Genomic DNA, 14,292 nt, shown 5'->3' on the forward strand with positions numbered 1-14,292 from the left:
TGTCTCTGTCTCTCTCTGTCTCCTCTCTGTCTCTCTGTCTCTGTCTCCTCTCTGTCTCTGTCTCTGTCTCTCTGTCTCCTCTCTGTCTCCTCTCTGTCGTATCTGTCTGTCTCCTCTCTGTCTCCTCTCTTGTCTCTGTCTCCTCTCTGTCTCTCTGTCTCTCTGTCTCCTCTCTGTCTCCTCTCTGTCTCTCTCTGTCCCTCTCTCCTCTCTGTCGTCTCCTCCTCTCTGTCTCCTCTCTGTCTCCTCTCTGTCTCCTGTCTCCTCTCTGTCTCCTCTCTGTCATATCTCTGTCTCTGTCTCTCTGTCTCTGTCTCCTCTCTGTCTCTCTGTCTCCTCTCTGTCTATCTCTGTCTCCTCTCTGTCTCCTCTCTGTCTCTGTCCTCTCTGTTTCCTCTCTCTGTCTCCTCTCTGTCTCCTCTCTGTCTCTCTCTGTCGTCTCCCTCTCTGTCTCCTCTGTCTCCTCTCTGTCTCTCTCTGTCTCTGTCTCCTCTCTGTCTCCTCTCTGTCTCCTCTCTGTCGTATCTCTGTCTCCTCTCTGTCTCCTCTCTGCCTCCTCTCTGTCTCCTCTCTGTTCGTATCTCTGTCTCCTCTCTCTCCTGTCTCCTCACTGTCTCCTCTCTGTCTCCTCTCTGTCTCCTCTCTCTGTCTCCTCTCTGTCTCCTCTCTGACTCCTCTCTGTCTCCTCTCTGTCTCCTCTCTGTCTCTCTCTCTGTCGTATCTCTGTCTCCTCTCTGTCTCCTCTCTGTCTCCTCTCTGACTCTCTCTGTCTGTCTCCTCTCTGTCGTATCTCTGTCTCCTCTCTCTTGTCGTATCTCTGTCTCTGTCTCCTCTCTGTCGTATCTCTGTCTCCTCTCTGTCTCCTCTCTGTCTCCTCTCTGTCTCCTCTGTCTGTCTCCTCTCTCTCGTATCTCTGACTCCTCTCTGTCTCCACTGTCTGTCTCTGTCTCTCTGTCTCTGTCTCTCTGTGTCTCTGTCTCTCTCTCTGTCTCCTCTCTGTCTCCTCTCTGTCTCTCTCTGTCTCCTCTCTGTCGTATCTCTGTCTCCTCTCTGTCTCCTATCTCTGTCTCCTCTCTGTCTCCTCTCTGTCTCCTCTCTGTCTCCTCTCTGTCGTATCTCTGTCTCCTCTCTGTCGTATCTCTGTCTCCTCTGTCTGTCTCCTCTCTGTCGTATCTCCTCTGTTGTATCTCTGCCTCCTCTCTGTCGTATCTCTGTCTCCTCTCTGTCTCCACTCTGTCTCTGTCTCTCTGACTCCTCTCTGTCTCCACTCTGTCTCCTCTCTGTCTCATCTCTGTCTCCTCTCTGTCTCCTCTCTGTCTCCTCTCTGACTCTGACTCCTCTCTGTCTCCTCCTCTCTGTCTCCTCTGTCTCCTCTCTGTCGTATCTCTGTCTCCTCTCTGTCTCCTCTCTGTCGTATCTGTCTATCTCCTCTCTGTCTCCTCTCTGTCTCCTCTCTGTCGTATCTCTGTCTCCTCTCTGTCTCTCTCTGTCTCCTCTCTGACTCTGTCTCTCTGTCTCCTCTCTGTCGTATCTCTGTCTCCTCTCTGTCTCTCCTCTCTGTCGTATCTGTCTCTATCTGTCTCCTCCTCCTCTGTCTCCTCTCTGTCTCCTCTCTGTCGTATCTCTGTCCCTCTCTGTCTCCTCTCTCTCCTCTCTGTCGTCTCTGTTGTATCTCTGCCTCCTCTCTGTCGTATCTCTGTCTCCTCTCTGTCTCCTCTCTGTCTCATCTCTGTCTCCTCTCTGTCTCCTCTCTGACTCCTCTCTGTCTCCTCTCTGTCTCCTCTCTGTCGTATCTCTGTCTCCTCTCTGTCTCCTCTCTGTCTCCTCTCTGTCTCCTCTCTGTCGTATCTCTGTCTCCTCTCTGTCTCCACTCTGTCTCCTCTCTGTCGTATCTCTGTCTCCTCTCTGTCTCCTCTCTGTCTCCTCTCTGTCGTATCTCTGTCTCCTCTCTGTCTCCTCTCTGTCGTATCACTCTCTCTCTCTCTCTCTCTCTCTCTCTCTCTCTCCTACTGTCTTCCCTCTCTCCCTCTTTGTCTCTCGCCCTCTCTCCTACCTCATTTCCCCTGCTCTCTCACTCTCTCTCTCTACCACTCTCTCTCGCTTACCCTCACTCACTCTCTCCATCCCTCCTACTCCACCCTTTCTCTCTCTCTCTCCCTCTCTCTCTCTCCCTCCCTTTCTCTCTCTCTCTCTAGTGCGGGGGCAGGCCGAACAGGCTGTTTCATAGTGATTGACATCATGCTGGACATGGCAGAGAGAGGAACAGTACTGACAGTGATACGTGACAGTGACAGTGACATCTATAACTGTGTCAGAGAGCTGCGCTCCAGGAGAGTCAACATGGTGCAGACTGAGGTACAGTACAGACAGACAGACAGACAGACAGACAGACAGACAGACAGACAGACAGACAGACAGACAGACAGACAGACAGACAGACAGACAGACAGACAGTACTGACAGTCATACAGTACTGACAGAGGAACAGTACTGACAGTGATACAGTACTGACAGAGGAACAGTACTGACAGTGATACAGTACTGACAGAGGAACAGTACTGACAGTAATACTGAGTACTGACAGTACTGACAGTACTGACAGAGGAACAGTACTGACAGTACTGACAGAGGAACAGTACTGACAGTGATACAGTACTAACAGAGGAACAGTACTGACAGTGATACAGAGGAACAGTACTGACAGTGATACAGTACTGACAGTGATACAGTACTGACAGAGTACTGAAGGAACAGTACTGACACTGGAACAGTACTGACAGTGATGACAGTACTGACAGAACAGGAACAGTACTGACAGTATACTGACACAGTGGAACAGTACTGACAGTGATACAGTACTGACAGTAGGAACAGTACTGACAGTGGAACAGTACTGACAGTGATACAGTACTGACAGTGGTAACAGTACAGTACTGACAGAGGAACAGTGACAGTGATACAGTGGAACAGTACTGACAGTAATACAGTACTGACAGAGGAACAGTACTGACAGTGATACAGTACTGACAGAGGAACAGTACTGACAGTGATACAGTACTGACAGTAATACAGTACTGACAGTGATACAGTACTGACAGAGGAACAGTACTGACAGAGGAACAGTACTGACAGTGATACAGTACTGACAGAGGAACAGTACTGACAGTGATACAGTACTGACAGTGATACAGTACTGACAGTAATACAGTACTGACAGAGGAACAGTACTGACAGTGATACAGTACTGACAGAGGAACAGTACTGACAGTGATACAGTACTGACAGAGGAACAGTACTGACAGTAATACAGTACTGACAGTAATACAGTACTGACAGAGGAACAGTACTGACAGTGATACAGTACTGACAGAGGAACAGTACTGACAGTGATACAGTACTGACAGTGATACAGTACTGACAGTGATACAGTACTGACAGAGGAACAGTACTGACACTGGAACAGTACTGACAGTGATACAGTACTGACAGAGGAACAGTACTGACAGTGGAACAGTACTGACAGTGATACAGTACTGACAGAGGAACAGTACTGACAGTGGAACAGTACTGACAGTGATACAGTACTGACAGTGGAACAGTACTGACAGTGGAACAGTACTGACAGTAATACAGTACTGACAGAGGAACAGTACTGACAGTGATACAGTACTGACAGAGGAACAGTACTGACAGTGATACAGTACTGACAGTAATACAGTACTGACAGTGATACAGTACTGACAGAGGAACAGTACTGACAGAGGAACAGTACTGACAGTGATACAGTACTGACAGAGGAACAGTACTGACAGTGATACAGTACTGACAGTGATACAGTACTGACAGTAATACAGTACTGACAGAGGAACAGTACTGACAGTGATACAGTACTGACAGAGGAACAGTACTGACAGTGATACAGTACTGACAGAGGAACAGTACTGACAGTGATACAGTACTGACAGAGGAACAGTACTGACAGTGGAACAGTACTGACAATGATACAGTACTGACAGTGATACAGTACTGACAGAGGAACAGTACTGACAGTGATACAGTACTGACAGTGATACAGTACTGACAGTGATACAGTACTGACAGAGGAACAGTACTGACAGAGGAACAGTACTGACAGTGATACAGTACTGACAGAGGAACAGTACTGACAGTGATACAGTACTGACAGTGATACAGTACTGACAGTGATACAGTACTGACAGTAATACAGTACTGACAGAGGAACAGTACTGACAGTGATACAGTACTGACAGAGGAACAGTACTGACAGTGATACAGTACTGACAGAGGAACAGTACTGACAGTGATACAGTACTGACAGTGATACAGTACTGACAGAGGAACAGTACTGACAGTGATACAGTACTGACAGAGGAACAGTACTGACAGAGGAACAGTACTGACAGTGGAACAGTACTGACAGTGATACAGTACTGACAGTGATACAGTACTGACAGAGGAACAGTACTGACAGTAATACAGTACTGACAGTGATACAGTACAGACAGAGGAACAGTACTGACAGAGAAACAGTACTGACAGTGATACAGTACTGACAGTAATACAGTACTGACAGTGATACAGTACAGACAGAGGAACAGTACTGACAGAGGAACAGTACTGACAGTGATACAGTACTGACAGTGATACAGTACTGACAGAGGAACAGTACTGACAGTGATACAGTACTGACAGAGGAACAGTACTGACAGTGATACAGTACTGACAGTGATACAGTACTGACAGTGATACAGTACTGACAGTAATACAGTACTGACAGTGATACAGTACTGACAGAGGAACAGTACTGACAGAGGAACAGTACTGACAGTGATACAGTACTGACAGAGGAACAGTACTGACAGTGATACACTACAGACAGAGGAACAGTACTGACAGTGATACAGTACTGACAGTGATACAGTACTGACAGTGATACAGTACTGACAGAGGAACAGTACTGACAGAGGAACAGTACTGACAGGGGAACAGTACTGACAGAGGAACAGTACTGACAGAGGAACAGTACTGACAGTGATACAGTACTGACAGTGATACAGTACTGACAGAGGAACAGTACTGACAGTGGAACAGTACTGACAGTGATACAGTACTGACAGTGATACAGTACTGACAGAGGAACAGTACTGACAGTGATACAGTACTGACAGAGGAACAGTACTGACAGTGATACAGTACTGACAGAGGAACAGTACTGACAGTGATACAGTACTGACAGAGGAACAGTACTGACAGTGATACAGTACTGACAGAGGAACAGTACTGACAGTGATACAGTACTGACAGAGGAACAGTACTGACAGTGATACAGTACTGACAGAGGAAGAGTATTGCTGTAGGACACACCCTGTGCTTCATAATCATCCTAATAATGGATTTCTATAGTGGTGTCTGAGGTGTTCAAGGTGTTTCACAATGTTCAATGTAGCCTCTCAGGACTTCTTAGGTAGGTGTACGATTATCAATGTCAAGAGGCCCAGTATGTTATGGCACTTGTGATAACTACGTCACTGGTTCAATCCCCAGCCCAGCTACAACAGGAATGGGGGACACTCCTCCACTACCCACATGGGGTTCAGAAGGATACAAATTCATCAAAACATCAACACTGATTTTACACCAAAAAACTAAAATATTCGCATTACATTGAGGCTACAGCTCTCAATAACAAATACTATCTCCTGTTCTCCTTAAAGACACTGAGAAGGAAGGCATAACAAGATCACTCTAATCCAGATCACTCAACCCCATAACCCCACACCATCCACCCCCCCTCCAGCCTTCCACCCACACACCCACCCAGCCAGCCAGCCAAGTAGACAGCCGTGGCTTCAGGCTTGATGTAAACCAGTTGTGAAGTGACATTTTTGAGATGAGCTTTTGTCACTTTTGTACCTTTCCCTTTACACTCTTAAGGTCAATGACACGACACGCGATGATGTCATCGGTTAAAGGAACAGCAGGGTTCATTTGGTGTTTAGAACCTTGTTAGTTAGCCTGAGTGTTCTATTCTGACCTCTTGACCTTTACTGTTTCGTAGACATTGGGGGACCATGGTGACTAAACATCACTAATGATTCTAAGACAGGTATTTTAACTTTACCTGAAGCTCAGTTGCACTAAAATGTCAACAACAACAACAACAACAAAAAAACGATTTGTTTATTGCACACATGAATTTCCACAAACACACCTGGGCCCGGTTTCCCAAAAGCACCTGGGCTTGGTTTCCCAAAAGCACCTGGGCTCGGTTTCCCAAAAGCACCTGGGCTTGGTTTCCCAAAAGCACCTGGGCCCGGTTTCCCAAAAGCACCTGGGCCCGGTTTCCCAAAAGCACCTGGGCCCGGTTTCCCAAAAGCACCTGGGCTCGGTTTCCCAAAAGCACCTGGACCCGGTTTCCCAAAAGCACCTGGGCCCCGGTTTCCCAAAAGCACCTGGGCCCGGTTTCCCAAAAGCACCTGGGCCCGGTTTCCCAAAAGCATCATTAGAACCTTTGTAGGAACATCGATAAATCCACGAGCTGTTTCCCCAAAAACATAGTTGTTAACGTTGCACTTGTAGTTCAGTTGGTAGAGCCAGGGTTGTGGGTTCGACTCCCACAGGGGGACCAGAAAATGTATGTGCTCACTACTGTAAGTCACGCTGGATAAAAGCCTTTGCTAAACGACTAACGTGTAAAACGCTTGTATTCTAACACCTGCCTCAGACCACTCTAGAACAGCTAAGTGTGTCGTAAGATGCTTTTTTGCCCTCCCGCGTCACTTTATACATACAAGATCTCTGCTAAACATAGAATCAATGTCTTTGCAAATGTTACACACAAGGGAAGTATAAAAAGACACTTAACAACCACTCTGGGATATGTGGGACGCTCGACAACAGCCAGTGATATTGCAGGGCGCCAAATTCAAAACAACAGAAATCCCATAATTAAAATTCCTCAAACATACATATAAGTATTTTACACCATTTTAAAGATAGTCACAAAAAACCATATAGCCATTTTCCAGCCAAGGAGAGGGCTCACAAAAATCAGAAATAGCGATTAAATGAATCACTAACCTTTGATGATCTTCATCAGATGGCACTCACAGGACTTCATGTTACACAATACATGTGATAAAGTTCATCTTTATGTCCAATAACCTCATTTGAAATTGGTGTGTTATGATCAGAAATGCATTGTCTCAAACAAACATCCGGTGAAAGTGCAGAGAGCCACATCAAATTACAGAAATACTCATAATAAACATTGATAAAAGATACAAGTGTTATGCATGGAAATATAGATAAACCTCTCCTTAATGCAAGTGCTGTGTCAGATTTCAAAAAAGCTTTACGGCGAAAGCACACCTTGCGATTGTTAGGTCAGTGCCAAGTCACAGCAAAACATCCAGCCATTTTCCAAAGATGGAGAGGTGTCAGAAAAGTCAGAAATAGCATTATAAATATTCACTTACCTTTGATGATCTTGATTGGAATGCACTCCCAGGAATCCCAGTTCCACAATAAATGTTTGTTTTGTTCGATATAAAGTCCATAATTTATGTCCAAATACCTCCTTTTCGTTTGTTCGTTTAGCCCAGTAATCCAAATGCATAATGCGCGATCACTTGTTCAGACGAAATGTCAAAATAAATTCTATTACAGTTCATACAAACATGTCAAACAACGTATAGAATTATGTTTTTATCATAAATCTTCAATATTGTTCCAACCCAGAGAATTCCTTTGTCTTTAGAAATGCAATGGAACGCAGCTACCTCTCACGGGAGCACGCGTGATCAGCGATCAGTTCATGGCATTCTGCCAGACCTCTGGTTGAAACAGCTCTCATTCTCTCCCCCTGCACAGTAGAAGCCTCAAACAAGGTTCTAAAGACTGTTGACATCTAGTGGAAGCCTTAGGAAGTGCAATATGACCCCATAGACACTGTATATTCGATAGGCTTGTGACTTGAAAAACTACAAACCTCAGATTTCCCACTTCCTGGTTGGATTTTCTCTCAGGTTTTTGCCTGCCATATGAGTTCTGTTATACTCACATACATCATTCAAACAGTTTTAGAAACTTCAGAGTGTTTTCTATCCAATATCAGTGTATTTCATGATGTGTAACCTAACATGTTCTTATTTATTAATTAGGCAAGTCAGTTAAGAACAAATTCTCATTTACAATGACGGCCTACCAGGGAACAATGGGTTAACTGCCTTGTTCCGGGGCAGAACGTCAGATTATTTAAAAAAATCTTGTCAGCTCAGTGATTCGATCCTTTCAGTTACTGACTTAACTACTAGGCTACCTGCCGCCCCAAAATGTGATCAATGATATGCCAAGTCTGTGATTTAGTGCATTATTATAGGGCATAAGCATCAGATTAAGCCACCTCATTATTTGTAGCCGTGATTGGTAATATCTCTCTAGGAGCTGATCGCATCAATATTGGAAAATAATTCCAATGTTAAGGAAAGATTTGAATGGAGAAAACTGATCCATTGTCAGTTTGGTGAAATAATTCTAATGTTAAAGGTCAGATTTGAATGGAGAAAGCTGATCCCTTGTCAGTTTGGTGAAATAATTATCATGTTAAAGGTCAGATTTGAATGGAGAAAGCTGATCCCTTGTCAGTTTGGTGAAATAATTCTCATGTTAAAGGTCAGATTTGAATGGAGAAAGCTGATCTGAGAGCTCCCTTTGTTTCCATCCTATCAGTATCAACACTACGCCTCAACAACCTTAGTGAACCTTCTCTCAGTGTGGTGTTCTGGGAAAACACACGTTACATCTTCGGGTGTTGAAGGAAAGAGGCATCGTTAAAGAAATAAAAACAGTCAGAAGTCTTAAATTTCCATCGCTGTCGGGAAACTGGACCCAGAACAGCAAATCTGAAAGGTAACGGGTGGCCTCAGGGTTAGAAACCGTGCCAAAGAACTAAAACACCTGCAAGGGATAAACAAACACACCCCACACCCGAATCCCCCCTCCACACACACACACACACACACACACACACTCACACTCTCACACACACACACACACACACACACACACACACACACACACACACACACACACACACACACACACACACAGACACACACAGACACACTCTGTGAAGGTCAGTGAACTGTTTGTCATTCAGTCATTTGTTCTCCAGTTGCTGAAGTCCCGATCGGCACGTCGTCGTCTCTGAAACATTTGCCCGTTAAATCCAATGACGCCTGTTATTTAAAAGGAATCAGGGTGAAATGATGCATTCAGCTCCACTATGGATGACTCCCTGTTGAGTCCTTCAGTAGCAAACCTAACGCAACACAACGCTACACAATGCCAGCCTGGCATAAAGCAGCAGTCATGAACTCTCCCTGGGTGATGTCACCCACCCTCATCATTGAGCTAAACATGCTCGTTTACAAGCAAGTAAAAATATTTTATTATTCTCTTATTGTCTAACTTCTGCCAGCCAGCCGCCCAGCTTCAGCAGCTGTGAAAAGAGACTGGGTGTTCTCTCTCTCTCTCTCTCTCTCTCTCTCTCTCTCTCTCTCTCTCTCTCTCTCTCTCTCTCATATATATGACACACATCAACCCCATCACCCTGGACCCACGACAATTCGCATACCGTCCCAACAGATCCACAGACGACGCAATCTCAATTGCACTTCAGACTGTCCTCTCCCACCTGACCAAGAGAGGAAGTAACTACGTGAGAATGCTGTTCATTGACTACAGCTTAGCATTCTACACCATAGTCCCCTCCAAGCTCATCACCAAGCTATGGACTCTGGGACTGAACCCCTCCTTCTGCCGACACCAGGTGGTAAGGGTAGGTAACAACACATATGCCACGCTGATCCTCAACACTGGGGACCAACAAGGGTGTGTCCTCAGTCCCCTCCTGTACTCCCTGTTCACCCACGACTACGTGGCCGGGCACGGCTCCAACACCATCATTCAATTTTGCTGACGATACGACTGTGGTAGGCCTAATCACCAACGATGATGAGGGAGGAGGTCAGTGACCTGGCAGTGTGGTGCCAGGACAACAACCTCTCCCTCAACGTCAGCAAGATAAAGGAGCTGATTGTGGACCACAGGAAACGGAGGGGCCCCCATCCACATTTACGGGGCTGTAGTGGAGTACTCAGTACTCTGTTGTAGCACCTTTGGCAGTGATTACAGCCTCGAGTCTTCTTGGGTACAAGCTTGGCACACCAGTGTTTGGGAGTTTCTCCCATTCTTCTCTGCAGATCCTCTCAAGCTCTGTCAGGTTGGATGGGGAGCGGCACTGCGCAACAATTTTTAGGTCTCTCCAGAGATGTTCGAGTCCAGGCTTTGGCTGGGCCACTCAAGGACATTCAGAGACTTGCCCCGAAGCCAGTCTTGTGTTGTATTGGCTGTGTGCTTAGGGTCGTTGTCCTGTTGGAAGGTGAACCTTCGCCCCAGTCTGAGGTCCTGAGCACTCTGAAGCAGGTTTTGCTCTGTTCATCTTTCCTTCGATCCTGACTAGTCTCCCAGTCCCTGCCACTGAAAAACATCCCCACAGCATGATGCTGCCACTACCATGCTTCACCGTAGGGATGTTGCCAGGTTTCCTCCAGACGTGACGCTAGGCATTCAGGCCAAAGAGTTCAATCTTAGATTCATCAGACCAGAGAATCTTGTTTCTCATAGTCTGAGAGTCCTCGCCTTTTGGCAAACTCTAAGCGAAATGTCTTGTGCCTTTAACTGAGGAGTGGATTCCATCTGGAAATTTTACCATAAAGGCCTGATTGGTGGTGCTGCAGAGATGGTTGTCCTTCTGGAAGGTTCTCCCTGCTCCACAGAGGAACTCTGGAGCTCTGTCATAGTGACCATCGGGTTCTTGGTCACCACCCTGACCAAGGCCCTTTTCCCCGAAATGCTCAGTGTGGCCAGGTGGCCGGCTTGGTGGTTCTAAACTTCTTCCATTTCAGAATGATGGAGGCCACGGTGTTCTTGGTGACCTTCAATGCTGCAGAAATGTCTTGGTACCCTTCCCCAGATCTGTGCCTCGATACAATCCTCTCTCAGAGCTCTACGGACAATTCCTTCGACCTCATGGCTTGGTTTTTGCTCTGACAATCACTGTCAACTGTGGGACCTTATATTGGCAGGTGTGTGCCTTTCCAAATCATGTCAAATCAAATGAACTTGCCACAGGTGGACTCCAATCAAGTTGTAGAAACAGCTCAAGGATGATCAATGGAAACAGGATACACCTGAGCTCAATGTTGAGTCTCATAGCAAGTGGTCTGAATACTTATGTAAATAAGGTATTTCAGTTTTTTTTTATAAATTTGCTAAAAAATCTAAAAAACTGCTTTTTGCTTTGTCATTATGGGGTATTGTGATGTCATTATGGGGTATTGTGATGTCATTATGGGGTATTGTGATGTCTATATTTCTGAGGGAAAAAAATATTCAATCCATTGTAGAATAAGGCTGTAATGTCCTCTCAGACAAAACCCACACACATTCACATGCACTAACTATGCACACACAACACACACACACACATACATACATACACAACACAAATACACATAAAGACCCACTTTTCTACTCTCCCTGTATATAGCTCCACATTGATATGGTACTCCCTGTATATAGCTCCACATTGATCTGGTACTCCCTGTATATAGCTCCACATTGATCTGGTACTCCCTGTATATATCTCCACATTGATCTGGTACTCCCTGTATATAGCTCCACATTGATCTGGTACTGGTACTCCCTGTGTATAGCTCCACATTGATCTGGTACTCCCTGTATATAGCTCCACATTGATCTGGTACTCCCTGTATATATCTCCACATTGATCTGGTACTCCCTGTATATAGTTCCACATTGATCTGGTACTCCCTGTGTATAGTTCCACATTGATCTGGTGCTCCCTGTATATAGCTCCACATTGATCTGGTACTGGTACTCCCTGTGTATATCTCCACATTGATCTGGTACTGGTACTCCTGTATATAGCTCCACATTGATCTGGTACTCCCTGTATATAGCTCCACATTGATCTGGTACTGGTACTCCTGTATATAGCTCCACATTGATCTGGTACTGGTACTCCCTGTGTATAGCTCCACATTGATCTGGTACTCCCTGTATATAGCTCCACATTGATCTGGTACTCCCTGTATATAGCCCCACATTGATCTGGTACTCCCTGTATATAGCCCCACATTGATCTGGTACTCCCTGTATATAGTTCCACGTTGATCTGGTACTCCCTGTGTATAGTTCCACATTGATCTGGTACTTCCTGTATATAGTTCCACATTGATCTGGTACTCCCTGTGTATAGTTCCACATTGATCTGGTACTCCCTGTATATAGCTCCACGTTGATCTGGTACTCCCTGTATATAGTTCCACGTTGATCTGGTACTCCCTGTATATAGTTCCACGTTGATCTGGTACTCCCTGTATATAGCTCCACATTGATCTGGTACTTCCTGTATATAGATCCACATTGATCTGGTACTCCCTGTGTATAGTTCCACATTGATCTGGTACTCCCTGTATATAGCTCCACGTTGATCTGGTACTCCCTGTATATAGTTCCACGTTGATCTGGTACTCCCTGTGTATAGTTCCACATTGATCTGGTACTCCCTGTGTATAGTTCCACATTGATCAGGTACTCCCTGTATATAGCCCCACATTGATCTGGTACTCCCTGTATATAGCTCCACATTGATCTGGTACTCCCTGTATATAGCTCCACATTGATCTGGTACTCCTGTATATAGCCCCACATTGATCTGGTACTCCCTCCACATTGTCTGGTACTATATAGCTCCACATTGATCTGGTACTGGTACTCCCTGTATATAGCTCCACATTGATCTGGTACTCCCTGTATATAGTTCCACATTGATCTGGTACTCCCTGTATATATCTCCACATTGATCTGGTACTCCCTGTATATAGTTCCACATTGATCTGGTACTCCCTGTATATAGTTCCACGTTGATCTGGTACTCCCTGTGTATAGTTCCACATTGATCTGGTGCTCCCTGTATATAGCTCCACATTGATCTGGTACTGGTACTCCCTGTATATAGCTCCACATTGATCTGGTACTGGTACTCCCTGTATATAGCTCCACATTGATCTGGTACTCCCTGTATATAGCTCCACATTGATCTGGTACTCCCTGTATATAGCTCCACATTGATCTGGTACTGGTACTCCCTGTATATAGTTCCACGTTGATCTGGTACTCCCTGTATATAGTTCCACGTTGATCTGGTACTCCCTGTATATAGCTCCACATTGATCTGGTACTCCCTGTATATAGCCCCACATTGATCTGGTACTCCCTGTATATAGCTCCACATTGATCTGGTACTCCCTGTATATAGCTCCACATTGATCTGGTACTGGTACTCCCTGTATATAGCTCCACATTGATCTGGTACTCCCTGTATATAGCTCCACATTGATCTGGTACTCCCTGTATATATCTCCACATTGATCTGGTACTCCCTGTATATAGCTCCACATTGATCTGGTACTCCCTGTATATAGCTCCACATTGATCTGGTACTGGTACTCCCTGTATATAGCTCCACATTGATCTGGTACTCCCTGTATATAGCTCCACATTGATCTGGTACTCCCTGTATATAGTTCCACATTGATCTGGTACTCCCTGTATATAGTTCCACGTTGATCTGGTACTCCCTGTGTATAGTTCCACATTGATCTGGTGCTCCCTGTATATAGCTCCACATTGATCTGGTACTGGTACTCCCTGTATATAGCTCCACATTGATCTGGTACTGGTACTCCCTGTATATAGCTCCACATTGATCTGGTACTCCCTGTATATAGCCCCACATTGATCTGGTACTCCCTGTATATAGCCCCACATTGATCTGGTACTCCCTGTATATAGTTCCACGTTGATCTGGTACTCCCTGTGTATAGTTCCACATTGATCTGGTACTCCCTGTATATAGCTCCACATTGATCTGGTACTTCCTGTATATAGTTCCACATTGATCTGGTACTCCCTGTGTATAGTTCCACATTGATCTGGTACTCCCTGTATATAGCTCCACGTTGATCTGGTACTCCCTGTATATAGTTCCACGTTGATCTGGTACTCCCTGTGTATAGTTCCACATTGATCTGGTACTCCCTGTGTATAGTTCCACATTGATCAGGTACTCCCTGTATATAGCCCCACATTGATCTGGTACTCCCTGTATATAGCTCCACA

At 45.4% G+C, this 14,292-nt stretch overlaps 1 protein-coding gene across 1 annotated transcript in view; it reads left to right on the plus strand.

Moving 5' to 3' along the window:
- The window catches only part of LOC115127078 (receptor-type tyrosine-protein phosphatase mu-like), a 531,907-nt gene that overhangs the window by 474,276 nt on the left and 43,339 nt on the right, over window positions 1–14,292 (plus strand). The window contains exon 29 of the mRNA XM_065006102.1: window positions 2,196–2,355. Within this exon, the coding sequence (XP_064862174.1) occupies window positions 2,196–2,355 (160 nt within the window). The remainder of the gene's footprint in view (window positions 1–2,195; window positions 2,356–14,292) is intronic.

This window comes from Oncorhynchus nerka, linkage group LG20 (genome assembly GCF_034236695.1).
Source record: "Oncorhynchus nerka isolate Pitt River linkage group LG20, Oner_Uvic_2.0, whole genome shotgun sequence".
NCBI lineage: Eukaryota > Metazoa > Chordata > Actinopteri > Salmoniformes > Salmonidae > Oncorhynchus > Oncorhynchus nerka.